This window comes from Mobula hypostoma, chromosome 2 (assembly GCF_963921235.1).
Source record: "Mobula hypostoma chromosome 2, sMobHyp1.1, whole genome shotgun sequence".
In the NCBI taxonomy this organism is placed as follows: domain Eukaryota; kingdom Metazoa; phylum Chordata; class Chondrichthyes; order Myliobatiformes; family Myliobatidae; genus Mobula; species Mobula hypostoma.
This window is the reverse complement of record NC_086098.1, coordinates 151,118,804-151,143,781: the sequence shown is the minus strand read 5'-3', so window position 1 is coordinate 151,143,781 and position 24,978 is coordinate 151,118,804. Positions and strand designations below refer to the sequence as shown.

The following is a 24,978-nucleotide window of genomic DNA, read 5'->3' as shown; positions in this document are numbered from 1 at the left end:
CGGCGGGGGTCGGCGGCGCCGGCCTGAGCATGCGCAGTGCCTATTTGGGCCGGCGCCCGGGCGGCAGGAGAGACATGGCGCGAGTTGTCGGGTTGGTGTCGGCGCTGTTGCTGCGGGTGGCGAGCCGGAGTTCGTGCGCCGAAGTCTGCCGCCCTCAGAGGAGGTATTGGGGTGAGTTAAAGAGGATGAAGTCGACAGCAAATGGTAACTGAGGCAAGTAGACGAAGTGCTGGAAATAGGCTGAGTTGTAGCTATAAGTAGAGGAGTAGAGCGAATGCCTCAGAGACCATTTCTCACATCAGGAAATTAGATTAACATTTGTAAAGCCACTGTGAGGGTGGGCTGGGGAGAGGATGGTTCTGGTAGGGTCTTCATGTTTTCACTCTACAACTGCTACTATCGTTCAAGTTCAAGGTTATTGTCATCTGTGCCTATATACAGCCAAACGAAACAGCGTTCCTCCGGGCTACAGTGCACCCACAAAGCATATATCGCACACGGCACAAATGAACAGAATATTACCACAAGTAAGTTAATAAATATAATTCAAAATGCATGTCAACTGTTTACTCCAAGGTTAGCTTGTCCTGTTCCTACTCGCCCAGCCTGAAGTGAGGTGCTGATTGTTTTCTCTTACCATGGAGAAGGAGGTACAGAAGATTTTAAATCCCACATTGCCAGGTTCAAGAACATTTACTTCCCTTTAGCCAATCTCCTCACACAACCCTAATCACTCGAGTTCAGCAGCACTGTGACCACTTTGCATTAAAATGGACTTTGTGTTTTATTCTAATTGTTTTCTTGTTTTTAAAAAAGTGTATAATTTCTTAATGCTGTTTATATGATGCTATACAGTTAAAAATAATATTTTATTGACTTTATAGTAATATTTTGTTATATGTGCTGTGTGTGAGGTTTTGAGGGTGCACTGTGGTCCAGATGAACATTGCTTCATTTGGTTGTATACATGTACAGACTGATGACAACAAACTTGAAATGAGCTTTACATTGTACCTGTGCATAAACGTATCTGTGTACCTGACAATAAACTTGGACTTAACAAGAACAAAGTGGCTGCCATGTTGGGATTGAACCTGAGTCAGTGGAGTTGCAACAGCGTAACGGCAAATGCTGCTTCCATGTGAATGTCTTGCAGATTCTGTTTGGGTCTAACTTAGCCCAGTACATGTGATATGTAGAACTCAGTGTTTTAGGAACAGCTTCTTTACCTCCACCATCAGATTTCTGAGTGGGCAATGAACTCACATCCACTACCACACTATTTTTTCTTGTGTCTTTTTACGCTGATTTAATTTAGTTTTTTTACATCTTTTTATCTCTTTAAAAGTTTCAAAGGTACATTTAATATCAGAGAAATGTCTACAACATGCATCCTGGAATTCTTTTTCTTTGCAAACATCCACAAAATCAGAGGAGTGCTCCAAAGAATGAGTGACAGTTAAATGTTAAAACTCCAAAGTTACCCCCCAACCTCCCACTCCCCCACACATAAGCAGCAGCAAAGCAGCGACCCACCCCCTCGCCAGCAAAAAAGCATCAGCTCTCTCACCCCCCCTCCACCGAGCACTCAAGCGTACAGCAAAGCATCAATAAAGAGACTTGCAGTACCCCAAAGACTACTCATTCACCTGGTATTCAACATACCACAGGCTCCCTTCCCCTCCCCTCCCCCTAATAAGGGAAAAAGAGGTGTCCCCATTTCACATTGAGAGGGGAGTCATAACAAAACAACTCGCTGATTTATGGTGTTAAAAGCCTGTTGCATCACTTCTTCCGAGCTCTGTGCCCAAAGAACTCGGGTCTCTGGGTGCACAGCCAGCAGCCAGCTTGCTGCTTTCAATCTTCCGTCTCCCACGACACACCAGTTTCCTGCTGAGGCACCGACCTCAAGTCCACCCACCTCCAGAGCCACGAGATCCTGGAACCCTGATGGCGCGCTAGTCTTATAGGTTGCATCCTTGGCATATTGAACAGCGGCCAGTTGTGAGACCCCAAGAGCAGGCCCAATTCCCACAAAGAACTGAAGTCAGCGTGTAATTCCAGGTCAGGGTCTTCAAAAGAACCTGAGAGGGAAAAATAGAGATAGTAAAGACAGAAATAGAGCTGTTTCTGAAAATGCAAATAAAAAAGTTGCCGTTAGGCGCCATTGTTCTCCTAAACTCCTGCCTCCTTAATTGTAAACAAAGAAACATAGAAAATCTACAGCACAATACAGGCCCTTCAGCCCACAATGCTGTGCCGAACATGTACTTACTTTAGAAATTACCTAGGGTTACTCATAGCCCTCTATTTTTCTAAGCTCCATGTACCTATCTAGGAGTCTCTGAAAAGACACTATCATATCTGCCTTCACCGGCTGCCCATTCCACGCAATCACCATTCTCTGTGGGGAAAAAAAACTTACCCCTGACATCTCCTCTGTACGTACTTCCAAGCACCTTGAAACTGTGCCCTCTCGTGTTAACCATTTCAGCTCTGGGAAAAAGCCTCTGACTATCCACACGATCAATGCCTCTCATCATCTTATACACCTCTATCAGATAACCTCTTATCCTCCACCGCTCCAAAGAGAGAAGGCTGAGTTCACTCAACCTATTCTCATAAGGCATGCTCCCCAATCCAGGCAACATCCTTGTAAATCTCCTCTGCACCCTTTCTATAGTTTCCACATCCTTCCTGTAGTGGGGTGACCAGAACTGAGCACAGTACTCCCAAGTGGGGGCCTGAACAGGGTCCAATATAGCTGTAACATTACCTCTCGGCTCTTAAACTCAATCCTACGGTTGATGGACGTCAATGCACTGTATGCCTTCTTAACCACAGAGTCAACCTGCACAGCAGCTTTGAGGGTCCTATGGACTCAGACCCCAAGATTCCTCTGATCCTCCATACTGCCAAGAGTCTTAACATTAATGCTATATTCTGCCATCATATTTGAACTATCAAAATGAACCACCTCACACTTATCTGGGTTGAACTCCATCTGACACTTCTCAGCCCAGTTTTGCATCCTATCGATGGCCCACTGTAACCTTTGACAGCCCTCCACACTGTCCACAACACCCCCAACCTTTGTGTCATCAGCAAATTTACTAACCCATCCCTCCACTTCCTCATCCGGGTCATTTATAAAAATCGCAAAGAGAAGGGGCCCCAGAACAGATCCCTGAGGCACACCATTGGTCACTGACCTCCATACAGAATGTGACCCGTCTGCAACTGCTGTTTGCTTTCTGTGGGCAAGCCAATTCTGGATCCACAAAGCAAGATCCCCTTGGATCCTATGCCTCTTTACTTTCTCAATAAGCCGTGCATGGGATACCTTATCAAATGCCTTGCTAACATCTATATACACTACATCTGCTGCTCTTCCTTCATCAACTTGTTTGGTCACATCCTCAAAAAAACATCTATATACACTACATCTGCTGCTCTACCTTCATCAACTTGTTTGGTCACATCCTCAAAAAATTCAATCAGGCTCGTAAGGCACGACCTGGCTTTGACAAAGCCATGCTGACTATTCCTATTCATATTATGCCTCTCGAAATGTTCATAAATCCTGCCTCTCAAGATCCTCTCTATCAACTTACCAACCACTGAAGTAAGACTTATTGACCTATAATTTCTTGGTCTATTTCTACTCCCTTTCTTGAATAAGAGAACAACATCTACCTGCCAATCCTCCAGAACCTCTCCCATCCTCATTGATGATGCAAAGATCATCACCAGAGGCTCAGCAATCTCCTCCCTTGCCTCTCACAGTAGCCTGGGTTCATCTCGTCCGGTCCCAGAGACTTATCCAACTTGATGCTTTCCAAAAGCTCCAGTACATCCTCTTTCTTAATGTCTATATGCTCAAGCTTTTCAATCCGCTGTAAGTCATCCCTACAATCATCAAGATCCTTTTCCGTAGTGAATACTGAAGCAAAGTATTCATTAAGTACCTCTGCTATCTCCTCCGGTTCCAGACACGCTTTTTCACTGTCACATTTGATTGGTCCTGCTCTCTCATGTCTTATCCTCTTGCTCGTCACATACTCACATACTTGTAGAATGCCTTGGGGTTTTCTTTAATCCTGCTCGCCAAGGCCTTATGGCCCCTTCTGGCTCTCCTAATTTCATTTTTAAAGCTTCCTGCTAGCCTTATAATCTTCTAGATCTCTATCATTACTTAGTTTTTTGAGCCTTTTGTAAGCTTTTCTTTTCGACTAGATTTTCAAAAGCCTTTGTACACCACGGTTCCTGTACCCTACTTTTTCCCAGTCTCATTGGAACGTACCTATGCAGAACGCCATGCAAATATCCCCTGGACATTTGCTACATTTCTGCTGTACGTTTCCCTGAGAACATCTGTTCCCAATTTATGCTACCAAGTTCCTGCCTGATAGCCTCATATTTCCCCTTACTCCAATTAAACGCTTTCCTAACTTGTCTGTTCCTCTCCAATGCCATGGTAAAGGAGATAGAATTGTGATCACTATCTCCAAAATGCTCTCCCACTGAGAGATATGACACTTGACCAGGTTCATTTCCCAATACTAGACCAAGTACAGCCTTTCCTCTTGTAGGCTTATCTACATATTGAGTCAAGAAACTTTCCTGAACACACCTAACAAACTCTACCTCATCTAAACCCCTTGCTCTAGGGAGATGCCGATCAATATTTGGGAAATTAAAATCTCCCACCACAACAACTGTGTTATTATTACACCTTTACAGAATCTGTCTCTCTAACCGCTCTGCGATGTCCCTGTTTCTATTGGGTGGCCTATAAAAAGCATCCAGTAGAGTTTATTGACCCCTTCCTGTTTCTAACTTCCACCCACAGAGACTCCGTAGACAATCCCTCCATGACTTCCTCCTTTTCTGCAGCCGTGACACTATCTCTGATCAGCAGAGCCACGTTCCCACCTCTTTTGCCTTCCTCCCTGTCCTTTCTTTCTTTTCAAATCTTTTTATTATTATTATCCAAAATTAACACGAGTACATCGAAGCAAGCAACACTTCCAATGTCTCAAGAAAAAAAACATTATTTTAAAGATTGAAAAAATTTAGGTGATTTTGAAAAAACCTACTAAGCAAGAAAAAGTAGGGGGAAATTAGGTGTTCAACCCCGAAGCCATGCGTCATACAAAAAGCTTCTAAAGATAAGCATCAAACCGCCAGCAAGAAAAAAAATGTACCAAAAATTTACAATTAAATCGTGGAGGAAATCTATCAATTAACTCAAATGATAATAAGGAGAAAATGAACCCCATCTTTTCTCAAGATCAAACATAGGTTCAAAGGTCGACTTCTAATTTTCTCCAAACTAAGACAGTATCACTTGAGAGAACCATTGTGACAAACTGGGAGCCGATGTATCCTTCCACTTCAACAGAATGGCCCTTCTAGCTATCAATGTAACAAATGCAATAACATGTTGGTTAGACACAGAGATACCACGGATATTTTGAGGAATTATTCCAAAAAGCACAGTTAATTTGTTAGGTTTTAAATTAATTTTAAGTGCTTTAGAAATTGTCAAAAAAACTGACTTCCAGAATTGTACCAGTATAGAACAAGACCAAAACATGTGTGTCAGTGTAGCTCTCTCAGTTTTACGTCTATCACAATAACTAGCAACATTAGGGAATACTTTAGACAATCCCTTCTTCGTCAAATGGTAATGATGTACAATTTTAAATTGAATCAGTGAATAACTAGCACAGATTGAAGAAGAGTTATCCAGCTTCAGAATCCACGTCCACTCCTCTGTCATAAAAGTCAAATTGGGTTCCTTTTCCCAATCTTGTTTAATCTTAAATAAAGGACGCTTATCCCATTGTAATAGTAAATTATAAATTCTTCCAATGGAACCCTTCATCAGAGGGTTCATACTCATAATAGTATCTAACAGGTCAGCATCCAATATGTAAGGAAAATTACTTAAATATTTTTGTAAGAAATGTCGAACTTGAAGGTATTGTAAAAAGTGTGAGTATGAAAGAGAATATTTATCAACTAATTGTTGAAAAGACATCAATCTATCTTCTTTAAATAAATTCAAAAAAGAATTAATATCTTTATTTTTCCAAAGTAAAAAAAATTAGATCACTCAAAGAAGGCTTAAAGAAGTAATTTCAATAAATTAAACTACAAAGTTTAAATTTTTAGGATTAAAGAAAATTGCGGAACTGAAGCCAAGTTTGTAAAGAATGCGTAATCACAGGGTATAAGTTTAAATTAGCAACTTTAGCTAATTGTACAGGTAAAGCAGCTCCCAATAACGAGGTTAAATAAAACTGTTTCACACCTTTCAATTCCGAGTCTACTCAAATTGGCTGATCATTCTTATCAACCCAATATAACCAAAAGGACATGTATCGCACATTAACAGCCCAGTAATACATTCTTAAATTAGGTGAAGTGAGACCTCCATCCTTTTTCAACTTTTGTAAGTGACATTTACTAATTCTTGGTCTTTTATTATTCCAAATAAAAGATAAAATATTAGAATCAATCCAATCAAAAAACTTCCTCGTCAAAAAACAGGGATATTCTGAAATAAATATAAAAATTTTGGTAAAATCATCATTTTGACTATATGGATGCGACCAATAAGTGAAAATGTAAGTGGACTCCATCTACTAAATAAATGCTTCATAGAGTCTACTAAGGGAACAAAATTGGCTTTATAAAGATCCTAATGTTTTTTAGTGATTATAACACCTAAATATCTAAAAGAATCCTCGACTTTGAAAGAAGTATTATCATGTATAGAAGCAGATTCATTTAAAGGAAACAATTCACTTTTACTAAAATTTATTTTATATCCTGAAAAATCTCCAAATTCATTAAATAATTTCAGCAAGGCAAGAATAGATTCCTCGGGATTAGATATATAAACCAATAAATCGTCAGCGTAAAGAGAAATCTTATCAATGGTCTCATTCACAAAAATCCCATAAATATTTTTAGCTTCACGAAGAGCAATAGCAAGGGATTCTAATATTAAATTAAATAACAAAGGACTTAATGGACAACCTTCTCTTGTCCCCCGTGAAAGCTGAAAAAAAGGAGACCTACAGTTATTAGTAATAACAGTAGCAGTAGGAGTTTTATATATCATTCTAATCCAATTATTAAAATTAACACCAAAGCCAAATTTCTCTAAAACATTAAATAAATATTTCCATTCTACTCGATCGAACACTTTTTCAGCATCCAAAGAGACGATGGATTGTGGAGTTTTAAAAGAGGACAAATATATAATATTAAATAATCTCCGAACATTTGAAAAAGAATAACGACCCTTTATAAAGCCTGTTTGATCTTTAAAAATAATTTTACTCAAAATATTCTCCAACCGATTGGCCATTATCTTTGACAGAATCTTAGCATCGACATTCAATAATGAAATAAGTCTATATGAGGCACAATCAGTAGGATCTTTATCCTTTTTAAGAATTAAAGAAATAGAAGCCTCATAGAAAGTAGAGGGTAAATCACCTTTCACAAAAGAATCCTTGAACATTTCCAACATATACGGAGAAAACAATTTTCCAAATTTTTTATAAAATTCTACGAGATAACCATCAAGTCCAGGGGCCTTACCAGATTGCATTGAAAAAATAGCTTTATGAATTTCGGCTTCAGTAATCTGGGCATCAAGAGTTTTTTGATCCTCAACAGAAATTTTAGGAAAAGCAATCTTTCGTAAGAAAACATTCATTTTAGAAGAATCTACTGGACATTGAGATTTATAAAGTTCAGTATAAAAATCTTGAAAAATCTTATTAATTTCTTCATATTCCCAAGCCAGGGTACCATCTTTCCTACGAATTTTCAAAATTTGCCTTTTGGCTCTAGCCGTTTTTAATTGAGATGCAAGCTGTTTATTATTTTTATCTCCAAGCATATAAAATTGGCTCTTTAACTTAAGCAAATAGTCTTCAATAGGATGAGTTAATAATAGGTTATATTGTGATTGAAGTTCCACTCTTTGTTTGAATAAATGAATATTAGGAGAAATTGCATAAATATTATCTAAGTCCTTATTTGTTTTGAAATCTTATCTAATTCTACTTTAGTCTGTTTTTTAAGTTTAGCTGAATAAGAAATGATTTGGATGTACCCCCTATATCATTAAAAAAATAAAAATTCTTTCATCTGGGTTTCAATGAAACTGACAAAGAGTTTTGCAATAATGTCTGAGACATGCGCCATGGTGTACGGGCAAGAGTGACATCATCAAATTCAAAAGACAAACTCAGAGGTGCATGATCAGATATAGCAATAGGGTCATATTCACAATCTTTAATACTAGGCAAGAAGCCTGGAATATTTTTTATAAACATGTGGAAAGAAAAAGTATTCTCTGTTATCAGGGTGTAGATACCTCCATAATTCAATCAATCCAAAATCAGTCAAAAAGGAGTTAATGAGTGACACGGAGCAATTTGGAAGTTGCTGATTGGTTGAGCTCTTGTCAATCAAAGGATTTAAACAGCAGTTAAAATCACCACCATTATCAACATGTATTCATTTAAATCAGGCAGTAAAGCAAATACTTTTTTAAAAATGGAAGGATCATCTAAGTTAGGACCATACAAATTGACCAAAACAACTTTTCTGTTACAGATCACTCCTTTAACAATTAAAAATCTACCATTAAAATCTGACTCAATATCCTCTTGAGTAAATATATTGGATTTAATAAAGATGAACACCCCCTTAATTTTACTCAGAGAAGTAGAGTGAAACTGCAAACCTCTCCACCATCCAAAAAATCTATTTTGATCTCCAGCCCTGGTATGTGTCTCTTGGGCGAAAATTATATCAGGTTGGAATCGGTTAATGATTTTAAAAGTCTTTTATCGTTTGATAGGATGATTCCAACTACGTACATTCCAACTTATTACATTAATCCGTTTAAATACCATACTATAATTTTATTCTACTTTACACATGCGCAGAGCACATACCAATACGGGATGATTAAAAATGGCGGTGATGAAAAATACAACCACATAGAAAACCACCCAATGGGAAAAAACTCCTATCTCTAACCCCACCCTCCTCCCCCTATAGCCCAAAAAAAGGCAGGCACCCTATGATAGAATACGAAGCCAGGGACCGCTCTGTCTGTACAAAAAAAAATTTAAAAGATCCTCTCTCCCTCCCCCTAGTTAAAAATAAATGACTGACTTTGTAAGAGGAACGATAAAGTCTCAGCAAAGGAAAGTGTTTACATTCCAGCATCTACAAGCTATTTATATTTAATCTTTTTTTAAATAAGAAAGAACTAAAATAATGTTATCTCTTAAAAAGAAAAACCAGCGCCATTTTTAAATTTAACATTAAATCCCTAAAAAAAACTTTAAATTTGGTTATAAGACACTATAATAAAGCAGAAAAAAAGCTAATAGCATATTTAACCCAACTAAATTTTCAAAAATACCAATTAATAATATCATAAGTAATTGAACCCTCCCCTGAATATATATATAAAAAGAAGCCCTATTAGTAGGAAAAACTACCAAGGGTCATTAATTAAGAAAGAAACAAAAAAAGACATCAAACCAGATATTAGGTTAAAGGAACAAGTCCCTTTATCTTCTTTTTTTCAGTCAAATGTCCGAGTAACCATTTAAACAGTCATACTTGAACCATAGATCTTCTTTCCAAAAATAACCGATAATATGCAATAATGAACAAATCTCCGTATCTTCTTTTATTAAGTCTCTCAATGAAATGTCCAAGTAATTTTCATAAATCTTCTTTCTAAAATGCCAATAATATACAGATAACCAAACAACCTTCCAGACAGTTCAAGCGACACACATAAAAGTTGCTGGTGAACGCAGCAGGCCAGGCAACATCTCTAGGAAGGGGTACAGTTGACATTTCGGGCCAAGACCCTTCATCAGGACTAACTGAAAGAAGAGCTAGTAAGAGATTTGAAAGTGGGAGGGGGAGGGGGAGATCCAAAATGATAGGAGAAGACAGGAAGGGGAGGGATGGAGCTAAGAGCTGGAAAGTTGATTGGCAAAAGGGATATGAGAGGATCATGGGATGGGAGGCCTAGGGAGAAAGAAAGGGGGAGGGGGGAAGCCCAGAGGATGGGCAAGGAGTATAGTGAGAGGGACAGAGGGAGAAAAAGGAGAGAGAGAAAAAGAATGTATGTATATAAATAAATAACGGATGGGGTACGAGGGGGAGGTGGGGCATTAACAGAAGTTAGAGAAGTCAATGTTCATGCCATCAGGTTGGAGGCTACCCAGACGGAATACAAGTTGTTGTTCCTCCAGCCTGAGTGTGGCTTCATCTTTACAGTAGAGGAGGCTATGGATAGACATATCAGAATGGGAATGGGACGTGGAATTAAAATGTGTGGCCACTGGGAGATCCTGCTTTCTCTAGCAGACAGAGCGTATGTGTTCAGCGAAACAGTCTCCCAGTCCGCATCGGGTCTCGCCAATATATAGAAGGCTGCATCGGGAGCACCGGATGCAGTATATCACCCCAGCCGACTCACAGGTGAAGTGTCGCCTCACCTGAAAGGACTGTCTGGGGCCCTGAATGGTAGCGAGGGAGGAAGTGTAAGGGCATGTGTAGCACTTGTTCCGCTTACAAGGATAACTGCCGGGAGGGAGATCAGTGGGGAGGGATGGGGGGGGGCGGCGAATGGACAAGGGAGTCGCGTAGGGAGCGATCCCTGTGGAAAGCAAAGGGGGGGAGGGAAAGATGTGCTTAGTGGTGGGATCCCGTTGGAGGTGGCGGAAGTTACGGAGAATTATATGTTGAACCCGGAGGCTGGTGGGGTGGTAGGTGAGAACAAGGGGAACCCTATTCCTAGTGGGGTGGCGGGAGGATGGAGTGAGCAGATGTGCGTGAAATGGGAGAGATGCGTTTGAGAGCAGAGTTGATGGTGCAGGAAGGGAAGCCCCTTTCTTTGAAAAAAGAGGACATCTCCTTCGTCCTGGAATGAAAAGCCTCATCCTGAGAGCAGATGCGGCGGAGACGGAGGAATTGCAAGAAGGGGATGGCATTTTTGCAAGAGACAGGGTGAGAAGAGAAATAGTCCAGATAGCTGTGAGAGTCCGTAGGCTTATAGTAGACTCCAGTTGGTTCCAGACAGTTCATTCGGTAGCGGCGGCAGGTATAGTTTGAACGAACTCCACTGCAGCTTTTGGATCAAAAAAATGTGCGAGGAGGAGAGTTAGGAGGAAAAACTTTAATTCTTGTTGGGTAACACAAGGAAGGAAACCATTTCTTATCATATGCCTGTTTCATTACCAGAACAAATTTTGATCTTTGTTCCATTACCTCCTTTGGATAATCCTCATAAAAATGGAGCTCAGATTCCTTAAATCTAAAAACTCTCTGTTTTCTTGCCTGTCGCATTATTTGATCTTTAATTTTAAAGTGATGAAAACAAACCAAAACAGGCCTTGGTTTATTTGGATCTTTAAATTTCGAAGTAAAAGCTCTGTGTGTTCTTTCTATAGTAGGCAGCTGTGATAATGTGGTAGGAAATAAGGTATGAAAAGGCTTACCAAAGTAAGCAGTTAAATCTCCATCTTCAGCTCCTTCTTGCAGCCCAACAATTCGTATATTCCTTCGGCGAGACCTAGTTTCCAGGACTATAATCTTAATTTGATATCCTTCCAAACGAGTTGTAGCTTCACACAATTTTTGCTTAGTTATCTTCAATTCCTCTTTGTGTGTAATAACTTGAGTTTCCAAGTCTTTAAGTTTTCCCAGAAATGACTTCATTTCATTACTATTCTTTTTCAGTTGGTCTTTAATTGATCCATTCTGATCTCTAATTGAATTCAGTGTCCGAACCATATCTTCAGCCCACGATGGCATTTCATCGGATCTTTCCTTTTGCATCTTTCCTTTCCCATTACCTTTGTCACTAGGTTCAGACAAGTTCTTCCCACTCCTTGTAGACATAGACATATTGTTCCCCCTCAAGAATCAGTAAATAAAAATTTTAAATTGGAAGTTTAAACTTGGGGGAAAAGAACAAAACTAAGAGCAACACAAAACTGCTGCTATTCCATTTACAGACAGGCGCAGTCCCTCCCTGTCCTTTCTAAAACTTCTAAAGCCTGGCACTTGAAATAACCGTTCCTGCCCCTGAGCCATCCAAGTCTCTGTAATGACCACAACACGATAGCTCCAAGAACTGATCTGCGCTCTAAGCTCATCTGCTTTGTTCATGATACTTCATTAAAATAGACACATCTCAAACCATCGGTCTGAGCATGTCCCTTCGCTATCATCCACCCATCCTCCCTCTCACACTGTCTCCAAGCTTTCTCTATTTGTGAGCCAACCGCCCCTTCCTCCGTCTCTTCAGTTGGGTTCCCAACCCCCAACAATTCTAGTTTAAACTCTCCCCAACAGCCTTAGCAAACCCCCTTGCCAGGATATTAGTCCCCTGGGATTCAAGTGCAAACTGTCCTTTTTGTACTGGTCACGCCTGTCCCGAAAGAGGTCCCAATGATCCAGAAGTCTGAATCCCTGCCCCCACTAAGGACCTGGTGGTAGACCTAAGGAGAGCTAAGGTACCGGTGACCCCTGTTTCCATCCAGGGGGTCAGTGTGGACATGGTGGAGGATTACAAGTACCTGGGGATACGAAATGACAATAAACTGGACTGGTCAAAGAACACTGAGGCTGTCTACAAGAAGGGTCAGAGCCATCTCTTATTTCCTGAGGAGACTGAGGTCCTTTAACATCTGCTGGACGATGCTGAGGATGTTCTACGAGTCTGTGGTGGCCAGTGCTGTCATGTTTGCTGTTGTGTGCTGGGGCAGCAGGCTGAGGGTGGCAGACACCAACAGAATCAACAAACTCATTCGTAAGGCCAGTGATGTTGTGGGGATGGAACTGGACTCTCACGGTGGTGTCTGAAAAGAGGATGCTGTCTAAGTTGCATGCCATCTTGGTCAATGGCTCCCATCCACTACATAATGTATTGGGTGGGCACAGGAGTACATTCAGCCAGAGACTCATTCCACCAAGATGCAACACTGAGCGTCATAGAAAGTCATTCCTGCTTGTGGCCATCAAACTTTACAATTCCTCCCTTGGAGGGTCAGACACCCTGAGCCAATAGGCTGGTCCTGGACTTATTTCATAATTTACTGGCATAATTTACATATTACTATTTAACTATTTATGGTTCTATTACTATTTATTATTTATGGAGCAACTGTAACGAAAACCAATTTCCCCCGGGATTAATAAAGTATGACTATGACTATAACACTCCAATCCCTCAGCCACGCATTTATCCTCCACTTCACTCTATTCCTATACTCACTGTCAAGTGGTACAGGTAGTAATCCTGAGATTACTATCTTTGAGGTCCTGCTTCTCAATTTCCTTCCTAACTCCCTGTAGTCTGTTTTCAGGACCTCCTCCCTTTTTCTACCTATGTCGTTGGTACCAATATGTACCATGACCTCTGGCTGTTCTCCCTCCCACTGCAGGATATCGTGACGCGATCAGATACATCCCGGACCCTGGCACATGGCAGGCAAATTACCATCCGTGTTTCTTTTCCATGTCCACGAGATGGCCTGATTGGTCTATACCCCCCCCCCCCGCGAGACGGCCTGATTGATTTGTGTAATACCCTCCCCGCCGCGAGACAGCCTGATTGATTTATACCCGCCCCGCGAGACTGCCTGATTGATTTGTGTAATACCCGCCCCGCGTGACTGCCTGATTGACAAAGACAGCTGATTTCTGCATACCTGTCAAAACTACAAAGAAGACTGCTTCCTTCTGTTTGCACATGTTCTATAATGATTAACAACTCTTTATGGTATAAAGGCCAATGCTGTACTAAGTTAGAGGTCCGATACGAGCCCCCAGGGGGAGAGGAATTCTGTCCCCCTGATGTTTGGCTCTGCACCTCTCGCCGGCTAAGTTTGACCAAATAAACTGGTGAAAAGGATAAAGTAAAGAACTATTTGTGGTGTGGTTATTGGTCTGGTGAATTTAAGTTTACAATGGTGGCGGTTCAAGCAATGCTCTTACAGCTCGGATGATTGGAGTTTGAAGTTCAATTCTGGCGCCATCTGGAAGGAGTTCTGTATGCTCTCCCTGAGACCATATAGGTTTCTTTCAACAGTCTAAAGATGTACCTGTCTGTAGGTTAATTGCTCATTGTACATTGTCCTCTGACTAGGCTAGGGTGACATTGGTGGGTTGCTGGGTGGTGTGGCTCATTGTATCTCTACATACATAAATAAATAATGACATTTTTCGATTTTGTAATATTCTCAAGTCAAGTCACTTTTTATTGTCATTTCGACCATAAACTGCTGGTACAGTACACAGTAAAAACAAAGCAACGTTCCTCCCGGACCATGGTGCTACCTGAAACAACACAAAACTACACTAGACTAAGTGAGACAACACAAGGCTACACTAGACTATGTAAGACAACACAAAAACTACACTAGACTACAGACCTACACAGGACCGCATAAAGTGTACAAAACAGTGCAGGGCAGCACAGTAAATAGTAAACAAGACAACAGGCACAGTAGAGGACAAATTACAATATAATAATGATGTAGATGTCAGTGTAGTCTGTGGATATTAAGGAGTCTGAAGAAACTGTTCAGACTGTGCAACAAATACTACCTGACTGCTGAATATTTGCAATATTTATTTGTTTCTAGTGTACTTATCTTTTTTATAGGCATTTTCTAAAGGGTAGACCATTTGGCATGTAGTTTACAAGGACTACAATGAAACATTACCTTACAAATTGTTAGCATAAACTTGATTTGATATTGCTTGGCAAAATTTCTACTTTTACATCAATTAATTGCTATCAATCATATATGTAACAACAAATGGAATTTTAAATTATGAAGCTATTTTCATTTTTGTTATTTAGCTCCTGTTCCCCAAAGCCAACCCAAAGCTTGTTACAGTGTATGTACAGCGCCATCTGAAACTGTCACTTACCAGGAATTAAAGCAGTTGCTCAAATTGAACAAAATTGTTCTGATTGATGTCAGAGAACGCTGGGAACTTGAGGAGCATGGGAAGATACCCGGATCCATAAATATACCACGTAAGTACACCATTACAGATCTGGACATAACTCATCTGTTGGTATATCGTAACGTTAACCAAGATGTTGTTAAAAAACACAAAATGTGTGAAGCATTAATAAATGACCTGAGTATGTTGTCAAATTGTTTGTGATTTGGACATCCTGAGCTAATAATATATTTAATGCCCTTGTGTATCAACTACAGGTCTGGCCACTGATTGTGGATCATGGTGTTAAATAAGCAATTTTATCAAACAATAATTATCAGTGTGATTCATTTGTGTACAATGACCAGAGTATAAAAGTTAAAAACAATGGATAAGGAATGTTGACTCCATAAAGAATAACTAATCAGGCTAGATCTGCCTAATTTTGATTTAAAAAGTTCCATGAGGGTTGTCTTAAGGTTTAAAGATGTGTGAAATATAAAGCAAAAAGATTGGGGAGGAAGAAGGTCAGGGTAAATGCAAAGATATGTAACGTAGACAACAAGGCTATCATGAGAAAATGGTCTTCTGTATGAGCAAGAAAGAATATTGTAATAAGTGAGTTTGTGAAAGATTCACACAGGTTGTAGCATGATCAACTTCTTCACCTAAATTGTACCTGTTGTACATAAGTGTTTTGTGTCATTGGGGAAGTGGAAAAAGGTTGCCAGTGGTGTTCAACTGATGAAGGTAGTAGTGGGACATATTCTTCCTTTACCTTTCCTGGGTAGTTGATGAACAACCCTTAAGGAAGGAATCAGTGGAAATCTAGATGAGGAGGAAAGGGGCTTGTTCTGCTGCTGTTGTTTGGTTGCTGTTTCTTGTGGTGTTCTGCTGAACATTGTGGGCCATGCTATGTTGGTGCCTGAATGTGTGGTGACATTCCCTGGGTTGTGTTAGTTGTTAATGCAAGCACTACATTTCACTGTATGTTTCGAAGTACATGTGATAAGTGAATCTGAAATCTCAAAGTTCAAAGTAAATTTATTATCAAAGTTCCTTGTGGGCATTCAGAGTAAGTACAAGAAACACAATAGAATCAATGAAAATCTGCAAACAGAAACTTGAAGAGTCCTTGAAGGTGAGACGGTAGGTTGTGGGAACAGTTCAGTGATGGGGTGAGTGAAGTTATCCCTACTGGTTCAGGAGACTGAGGGTCGAGGGGTAAGAACTGTTCTTGAACCTGGTGATATGGGTTCTGGGGCTCCTGTACCTTTTTCCTGATGGCAACAGTAAGGAGAGAGCGTTGCCTGGATGTTGGGGGCCTTGATGATGGATGTTGCTTTCCTGCAACACCACTTTGTGTGGATGTGCTCAGTGCTGGGTGGAGAGGGCTTTACCCATGATGGATTTCTGTACGTTTTATTATAGGATTTTATTTTCAAGGGCATTGGTGTTTCCATACCAGACAATGATGCAATCTTAATCTTATATCTGTCCAGCATCCCCTTCCTCATCTAATTCCATCTGCTGCCTGCCAGTCCCTGCTTCATCCCTTCCTCTCATCTCTTTATACTGAATACCTCCCCTCTGGAGACTGCAGATGCTGTAGATTGGAACAAAAGTCTGATTGGCAATGCCCCTGATGTCAACCAGGTGAAATGAGACTTCGCCAACTATGAGCAAAGCTCTGTTGTCTCAGTTGTTTCTCACACAGTATTGTTCAATAGAAGGGTGGGAAGTGGAGGAAACAACATGATGCATTATTGGATGTGCAGCTCAATTGTCCAGGCTTTTGTTGACTTTTAAAGAAAAAAACAGATCTCAGGGTAGTATATGGTGACATATACATACTTTGATAATAAATGTACTTTGCCTTTTGAAGAATAAAGGCATTTTCAAGCTGCAGGGGTTATGCCGTAAATGACCAATCCTTAGGAAGGGTAGTAAGGAGCAAATCAGGAAAAAATTAAACTTGTGCAGTAGCTGTGGAGTAGTAAAGATAAAGATTAACATTGTTTGTCACATGTACATCTAAATATACAATGCAATGTGCTGTTTGCATCAAGGAAGTGTTGAGGGCAGTCCATAAGTGACACCATGCTTCAGGTGACAACATAGCATGCCCATATGTAATAATCTTAACCCTTATGCCTTTTTGGAAAGTGCGAGGAAACCTACACAGTCACAGGGAGAACGTGCAAACTGTTTAAAAACAGTGGAGGGATTGAGCCCCCGATTGCTGACACTGTAAACCATTATGCTATTGTGCTGCCCTAGTTTTGATGGGGGGAGGATAATCGCCTGTCCAAATATTTGGATGTAATTGCACTAGAGAGAGTGCAGAGATTTCTCACGAATCATGTCTGGATTGGAGGACTTAGTTGTGGGGAGAGAGAATAGGCTGGACTTGTTTTACCTGGACTGAAGGATGCTGAGGGTTCACACTTAGAAGTGTGCATGAATGCGAGAGGCATTGACAATGCAGATAGTCAAAATGACGGGAGTACGGAAAATGCAGGCATAGTTTTAAGGTGAGAGGTAAGAAAACTAAAGGAAATTTTCTCAAATTTCATTGTCACAATGTCTTGTGAGACATATCTAATGAGAGAATAGTTTGATTGAGATAGAGTGGAGGAGGATGAAAGGTCACTTGATAGAAGTGTATAAGATGATGAGGCATTGATAGAGTGAACAGCCAGAGACCTTTTCCCAGGCTAGAAATGGCTAAAAGGAGGGGGCACCATTTCCAGGGGGGAAAGTAAAAGGGAGAAGTTTTTTCACAGAGAGCAGTGGATACGTGGAATGTGCTGTCAGGGCTGGTGGGAGAGGCATTTTAGAGACTTATGCATATGCATGAAAGCAAATGGACGAGGGCAATGTTGTTCAGAAGGGCTTGATTGATCTTGGGGTAAAAGGTCTGAAATAGCATTGTGGGCCAAAGGGCCTGTACTGTGCTGTAATGTTCAGTGTTCTGTTTTGACAATATAATTGGAGGACATCAGAAAGATCTATAGAGGATTGAAGTGGAACATTAGAACGACAGTGTCGCTCTTTCCAACTACAGTGTTCAATATAGTAAATAAAGCTTGTTTGTTTCTCTCTTATGTAGCAGAGTGCATTCTGTTCAGTGGGTATTGTATATTGAGCTGAAACAATTCATTCCCAATGTTTGCAGACCTCAGATTGTCAGCAGATGTAGTGGCTGATGTTGCACATTTATCCTCGCATAGGAAGGTACTGGCAGAACAACAATGCAATGTGTGAGGGTTAAAGTAAAGAATATTTTTTCAATTTTTTTCATGGCTTGGCTTTGCGAACGAAGATTTAGGAAGGGGGCTGCCCACGTCTGCTGCAGGCCCGGCCACAGCGGCTGCTGTCGGGAAGGATGGTCGTAGACATGGACGTGTCCTTCGGCCTGCGCAATGGCATTTTAGGTGGAGTGTAGTGTGCGCAGTACTGGCCCCACCCTTTATACCCGGGGTTGATCTGTCATAGCCTAGCAAGCTGGGACAGTGGCAGCGAGGTCCTCGGGTCATAGGATTTACATCAGAGTGTCCTTCTCCTAGGTGGATGGCCTGACAAGTCTAACGAGCCCCACCTGCCCAGATTTGGAGTCAGAGTTGTCCTTCTCTCGGGCTGGCTGCCAACCAAGGCTAACGAGCCCAGCCTACCCATCCAGTTATACCGCCAGACACTCGGTAACGTAGTAACCATGACGTAGCAAGGTTACTACTCAGTAACCATGATGTAGCAAGCTCGGTGGAAATGGGGGGCACTGACGAGAAGGTGTTGCTACGGACGCAGTAATGTAGGAGAGGCCATTTGCAGTGGCCTCCTGCCTAGCAAGCCAGACAGTGACCACGCGGCGATCACTACACCGGGAAAGCAGAGGCAATGTATTGCGCAAATATGAGGAATTCTGCAGATGGTGGAAATTCAAGCAACACACATCAAAGTTGCTGGTGAACGCAGCAGGCCAGGCAGCATCTCTAGGAAGAGGTACAGTCGACGTTTCAGGCCGAGACCCTTCATCAGGACTAACTGAAGGAAGAGCTAGTAAGAGATTTGAGAGGGGGAGGGGGAGATCCAAAAATGATAGGAGAAGACAGGAGGGGGAGGGATGGAGCCAGGAGCTGGACAGGTGATTGGCAAAAGGGATATGAGAGGATCATGGGACAGGAGGCCCAGGGAGAAGGAAAAGGGGGATGGGGGAAAAACCCAGAGGATGGGCAAGGGGTATAGTGAGAGGGACAGAGGGAGAAAAAGGAGAGTCAGAGAAAGAATGTGTGTATATAAATAACGGATGGGGTACGAGGGGGAGGTGGGGCATTAGCGGAAGCCAGAGAAGTCAGTGTTCATGCCATCAGGTTAGAGGCTACCCAGACAGAATATAAGGTGTTGTTCCTCCAACCCGAGTGTAGCTTCATCTTTACAGTAGAGGAGGCCGTGGATAGACATATCAGAATGGGAATTGGATGTGGAACCAAAATGTGTGGCCACTGGGAGATCCTGCCCCCTCTGGCGGACAGAGCGCAGGTGTTCTTAGTATTAAACTCGCCGATAAGGGGGGTGCTGTTATAGTCTGGCGCACTGACCTCTACCTTGCCGAGGCACAGCGACAACTCGTGGATACCTCCTCTTATTTACCCCTCGATCATGACCCCACTAAGGAGCACCAGGCCATTGTCTCCCACACCATCACCGACTTTATCCGCTCAGGGGATCTCCCATCCACTGCTACCAACCTTATAGTTCCCACACCCCGCACTTCCCGTTTCTACCTCCTACCCAAGATCCACAAACCTGCCTGTCGTGGCAGACCTATTGTCTCAGCTTGCTTCTGCCCCACCAAACTCGTTTCTGCATACCTCGACACGGTTTTATCCCCCCTTGTTCAATCCCTTCCTACCTATGTTCGTGACACTTCTCACGCTCTTAAACTTTTCGATGATTTTAAGTTCCCTGGCCCCCACCGCTTTATTTTCACCATGGATGTCCAGTCCCAATATACTTCCATCCCCCATCAGGAAGGTCTCAAAGCTCTCCACTTCTTTTTGGATTCCAGACCTAATCATTTCCCCTCTGTCACCACTCTGCTCCGTCTAGCGGAATTAGTCCTTACCCTTAATAATTTCTCCTTTGGCTCCTCCCACTTCCTCCAAACTAAAGGTGTAGCTGTGGGCACCCGTATGGGTCCTAGCTATGCCTGCCTTTTTGTTGGCTTTGTGGAACAATCTATGTTCCGAACCTATTCTGGTATCTGTCCCCCACTTTTCCTTCGCTACATCGACGACTGCATTGGCGCTGCTTCCTGCACGCATGCAGAGCTCGTTAACTTTATTAACTTTGCCTCCAACTTTCACCCTGCCCTCAAGTTTACCTGGTCCATTTCCGACACCTCCCTCCCCTTTCTAGATCTTTCTGTCTCTATCTCTGGAGACAGCTTATCTACTGATGTCTACTATAAGCCTACTTTCTTTTCAAATCTTTTTATTGTGTGTGTGTGTATATATATGAAAAATAACATGAGTACATCGAAGTAACAACACTTACAATGCCTCAAAAAAAAACCCATCATCTTAAAGATTGAAAACAAATAAGCCTACCGACTCTCACAGCTATCTGGACTATTCCTCTTCTCACCCTGTCTCATGCAAAGATGCCATCCCCTTCTCGCAATTCCTCCGTCTCCGCTGCATCTGCTCTCAGGATGATACTCTTCATTCCAGGACGAGGGAGATGTCCTTTTTTAAAGAAATGGGCTTCCCTTCCTCCACCATCAACTCTGCTCTCAAACGCATCTCCCCCATTTCACGCACATCTGCTCTCACTCCATCCTCCCGTCACCCCACTAGGAATAGGGTTCCCCTGGTCCTCACCTATCACCCCACCAGCCTCTGGATCCAACATATTCTCCGTAACTTCCGCCACCTCCAACAGGATCCCACCACTAAGCACATCTTTCCCTCCCCCTCCTCTGCTTTCCGCAGGGATCGCTCCCTACACGACTCCCTTGTCCATTTGTCCCCCCCATCCCTCCCCACTGATCTCCCTCCTGGCACTTATCCTTGTAGGTGGAACAAGTGCTACACATGCCCTTACACTTCCTCCCTTACCACCATTCAGGGCCCCAAACAGTCCTTCCAGGTGAGGCGACACTTCATCTGTGAGTCGGCTGGGGTGATATACTGCGTCCGGTGCTCCCGATGTGGCCTTCTATGTGTTGGCAAGACCCAACGCCGACTGGGAGATCGTTTTGCTGAACACCTACGCTCTGTCTGCCAGAGAAAGCAGGATCTCCCAGTGGCCACACATTTTAATTCCACATCCCATTCCCATTCTGACATATCTATCCACGGCCTCCTCTACTGTAAAGATGAAGCCGCACTCGGGTTGGAGGAACAACACCTTGTATTCCATCTGGGTATCCTCCAACCTGATGGCATGAACATCGACTTCTCTAACTTCCGCTAAGGCCCCACCTCCCCCTCGTACCCCATCTGTTATTTATTTATATACACACATTCTTTCTCTCACTCTCCTTTTCCTCCCTCTGTCCCTCTCACTATACCCCTTGCCCATCCTCTGGGTTCCCCCCCTCCCCCTTTTCTTTCTCCCTGGGCCTCCTGTCCCATGATCCTCTCATATCCCTTTTGCCAATCAGCCATCCAGCTCTTGGCTCCATCCCTCCCCCTCCTGTCTTCCTCTATCATCTCAGATCTCCCCCTCCCTCTCCCACTTTCAAATCTCTTACTAGCTCTTCCTTCAGTTAGTCCTGACAAAGGATCTCGGCCTGAAATGTCAACTGGCCTGCTGCGTTCACCAGCAACTTTGATGTGTGTTGCAATGTATTGCGCGTTCACTTTCCCTGGGTGAGCGGGACATTAGGCCCAGACCTCACCACCCCGCTAAAGAATACTACATATTTCTTTAAAGACAGACATAACTTAGGCTGCTATCCTGCAAAACAGATCATTATATTAAACCGCACAGAAATGCTGGAGGAAATCATCAGCTAATGCAGCATCTATCAAAATGAATAAACAGACAATGTTTCGGTGCAAGACCCTTCATCGGGACTTGGAGACACTTGGGGGAAGGGTGGGGAGAATAAATTGCATTATTTCAGGCAGAAACCCTGCATTGTATTGAATTATTAACTTTACAGTATAGGCTTGTCACTTTCAAAGGTAAATTACAACACTGAGGTTTGAAGGAATGCTGTGAGGTAATAGGTGTTTGGCTCTGTAATTCTGATTTTAATCTGCACTGGATATTATCCTTTCAACAGGTACCAGTCATTTGGATTACAAAGTATATGCATACACTAATCTGCAATGTTCAGTGTGTGCAGTATTTCATATCTCTAGAGCTACATACGTAAAATAAAACCTAAACACAAGAGATTCTGCAGATGCTGGAAATCCAGAGTAACACAGAGTGCTGGGGGAACTCAGTAGGACATGCTGCATCTATAGTGATGTTTGGTCCTTTGGGGCACACTGGAGTTATTCATTTCCTCCGCCTGTTCTGCTGAGGTTCTCCAGCATTTTGTGTGTGTAAAATGAAACTGTCTTTATTTTTTTGTAATATAGTGGTAAGCACAAAAAAAGTCATCTTGGATATGTGTCAATTTTTAAAACAAAAATTCCTTCACCATTTTACAGATATTGGTGGGAATGTTTACAATTTTTTCTCATTTGCTTTAAGTGGGTGAAGTGGAACAAACCTTGCAGCTGGATCCCGAACGTTTTATGGAAATGTACAAAGAAAAAATGCCAAGCATGTCAGATAAAATTGTTTTTTCATGTTTGGGAGGACTCAGGAGTAAAAAGGCCTTAGATACTGCTACATCTTTAGGCTACAGTAGGTGAGTACCATACTAGCAACTTGTAGTAAAAGCACAAGAAGTTCTGCAGATGCTGAAAATCTTAAGCAAGACACAAAATGGAAGGTGGTGTATTTCTTGAGTTCAATAGATTTCCATCCTATTACAGACCATCTCTTTTGATCTTTTTGCCCTTCCTTGCAATTAGTTTAATTTCTAACATTTCGTAATTCTAATTAAGCATCATCAATGTAATTGTTAACTGGTTCTTTCTCAACAGATGCTGCCTGACTTTGTTAGTATTTATCCATGTTTGTATATGCTTTTTTATTCATTACCTTTTCTGTTTTCTATTCCAAAAAACTGTTAAATAACTAACTTGGTAACAGTAACTTTGTTTCGTCTGTGGAAAGTAACTTCTGGACTATGTCATGTATAAAGAGGATGGACTGTGATTTTAGGAAATACTCAGTAGCTGTATGGAATGTATAATCTTCATGAAAGGCAAATAATTATGTCACTTCCACCATAATTGCCATTCTTCAGAAGCAGTTCAGCATATTGCTTTGAGATTTTAATGTGATGTAATGCTGTATTGTTCAAATATTTGCCATGAATGCATTAGAAGATTATCTCTTTTGGCACAACATCAGGTGTTTAAATAACTGAATTTAAATGTTTTTGTTTTAGAGCTGTACATTTCCCAGGTGGTTGGGAGGAATGGCAATCCCGTGAACTTTCTGAGAAAAAAGGATAAGCCATTTCAGGGGTTTCTTATGGAACGAATTCCAAACGAGTATGAGAGACTCAAATCTATAAATGAAATATGTTCTTTCTAGTTTATAATACATTGAGAATTTACACATGTTATATCTGTGTGTTTATAATTCTGATACATTGTTTACATATGTTTCCACATATGTAAACAATGTTTGAGCACAAAATTTGAAATTTAATAAATTTTGAAGTTTTTTTTGTTTGAAAATAGCATTGTTTTGTGCATTGTTCATGGTAGATCAGTTGATGGAACTAACAATCTAATGGTGGCATAAACTCTTAAGTGTTCTTTTGAATAAAATCCTGAAGTCAAAATTCAAAAGTGTAAAGTAAATTTGTTCTCATAGTACATATACATCACAATATGCTAGCCTGAGATTCATTTTCTTGTATTCGCATTAAATACAAAGAAACACAATAAATGAAAAAACACACACAGAAAACAGATTCATGGTGACTCTTGCGGGTTGCCTCCAGCATGTCCTTGAACTGTGTTGGTTGTTGATGCAAACAATGCATTTCATTGTAGCTTTTGATGTACATGTCATAAATAAAGCTGATCTTTAAAATCTTTAACTTTACTGAGCATGGGTGCAAGACACAATTACAATCAATCTTCCTCCCATACTCATCCTAATGTCATAAATTCAAAACAGCAAGGTGGCCATATAATCGTGTAACAGCTGTTTTTACTATTATGCTTGCAGATTATTTTCAGAAGTCTTTACTACACGCACAAAATATTGGAGGAGCTCAGCAAGTTAGGTAGCATCTATGGAAAGGAGTAAAGAGTCAACGCTTCAGGCTGAGACCTTTCATCAGGACTTGGACCAATATGTTGACTCTCTACTCTTTTCCAGAAAATGCTGTCTGACTTGCTGAGTTACTTCACCATTTTGTGTGTTACTCTGGACTTCCAGCATCTGTAGAATCTCTTGTGTTATTGGTTCTAAGCTGGTGTTCATATGATAAATATAAGATCATAAGACATAGGAGTAGAATTAGACCATTCTATGATGGTTGATTTATTATTATCCCTCTCGACCTCGTTCTCCTGCCTTCACTACGTAACCATTAACATCCTTACTAATCAAGAATCTATCAACCTTTGCTTTAAATATATACAATGACTTGGCCACCACAGCCATCTGTGGCAATGAATTCCAGATTCACCAACCTCTGGCTAAAGAAATTCCTCCTCATCTCTGTTTTAAAGGGACGTCCCTTTATTCTGAGGCTGTGCCCTCTCCTAGACTCACCCACTATAGGAAACATCCTCTCCACATCCACTCTATCCAGGTCTTTCAATATTTGATAGGTTTCAATAAGATTCAATGAGAATT

At 41.4% G+C, this 24,978-nt stretch overlaps 1 protein-coding gene across 1 annotated transcript; it reads left to right on the top strand.

Moving 5' to 3' along the window:
• The first annotated feature begins 7 nt into the window (after positions 1-7).
• On the top strand, positions 8-23,976 carry tstd3 (thiosulfate sulfurtransferase like domain containing 3). Its single transcript, XM_063040881.1, has 4 exons — positions 8-171; positions 14,939-15,118; positions 22,741-22,900; positions 23,549-23,976. Exons 1-4 carry the CDS (start codon positions 30-32, stop codon positions 23,613-23,615), a joined length of 549 nt encoding a protein of 182 aa, XP_062896951.1. The 5' UTR covers positions 8-29; the 3' UTR covers positions 23,616-23,976.
• Positions 23,977-24,978: the final 1,002 nt, after the last annotated feature.

Excerpts from the sequence above, each read along its gene's own strand:
- tstd3 (XM_063040881.1), top strand. The coding sequence starts at position 30 with ATGCGCAGTGCCTATTTGGGCCGGCGCCCGGGCGGCAGGAGAGACATG. Across the intron at positions 172-14,938 it reads CCCTCAGAGGAGGTATTGGG|CTCCTGTTCCCCAAAGCCAA; the intron begins GTGAGTTAAAGA and ends TTTGTTATTTAG. Across the intron at positions 15,119-22,740 it reads CGGATCCATAAATATACCAC|TGGGTGAAGTGGAACAAACC; the intron begins GTAAGTACACCA and ends ATTTGCTTTAAG.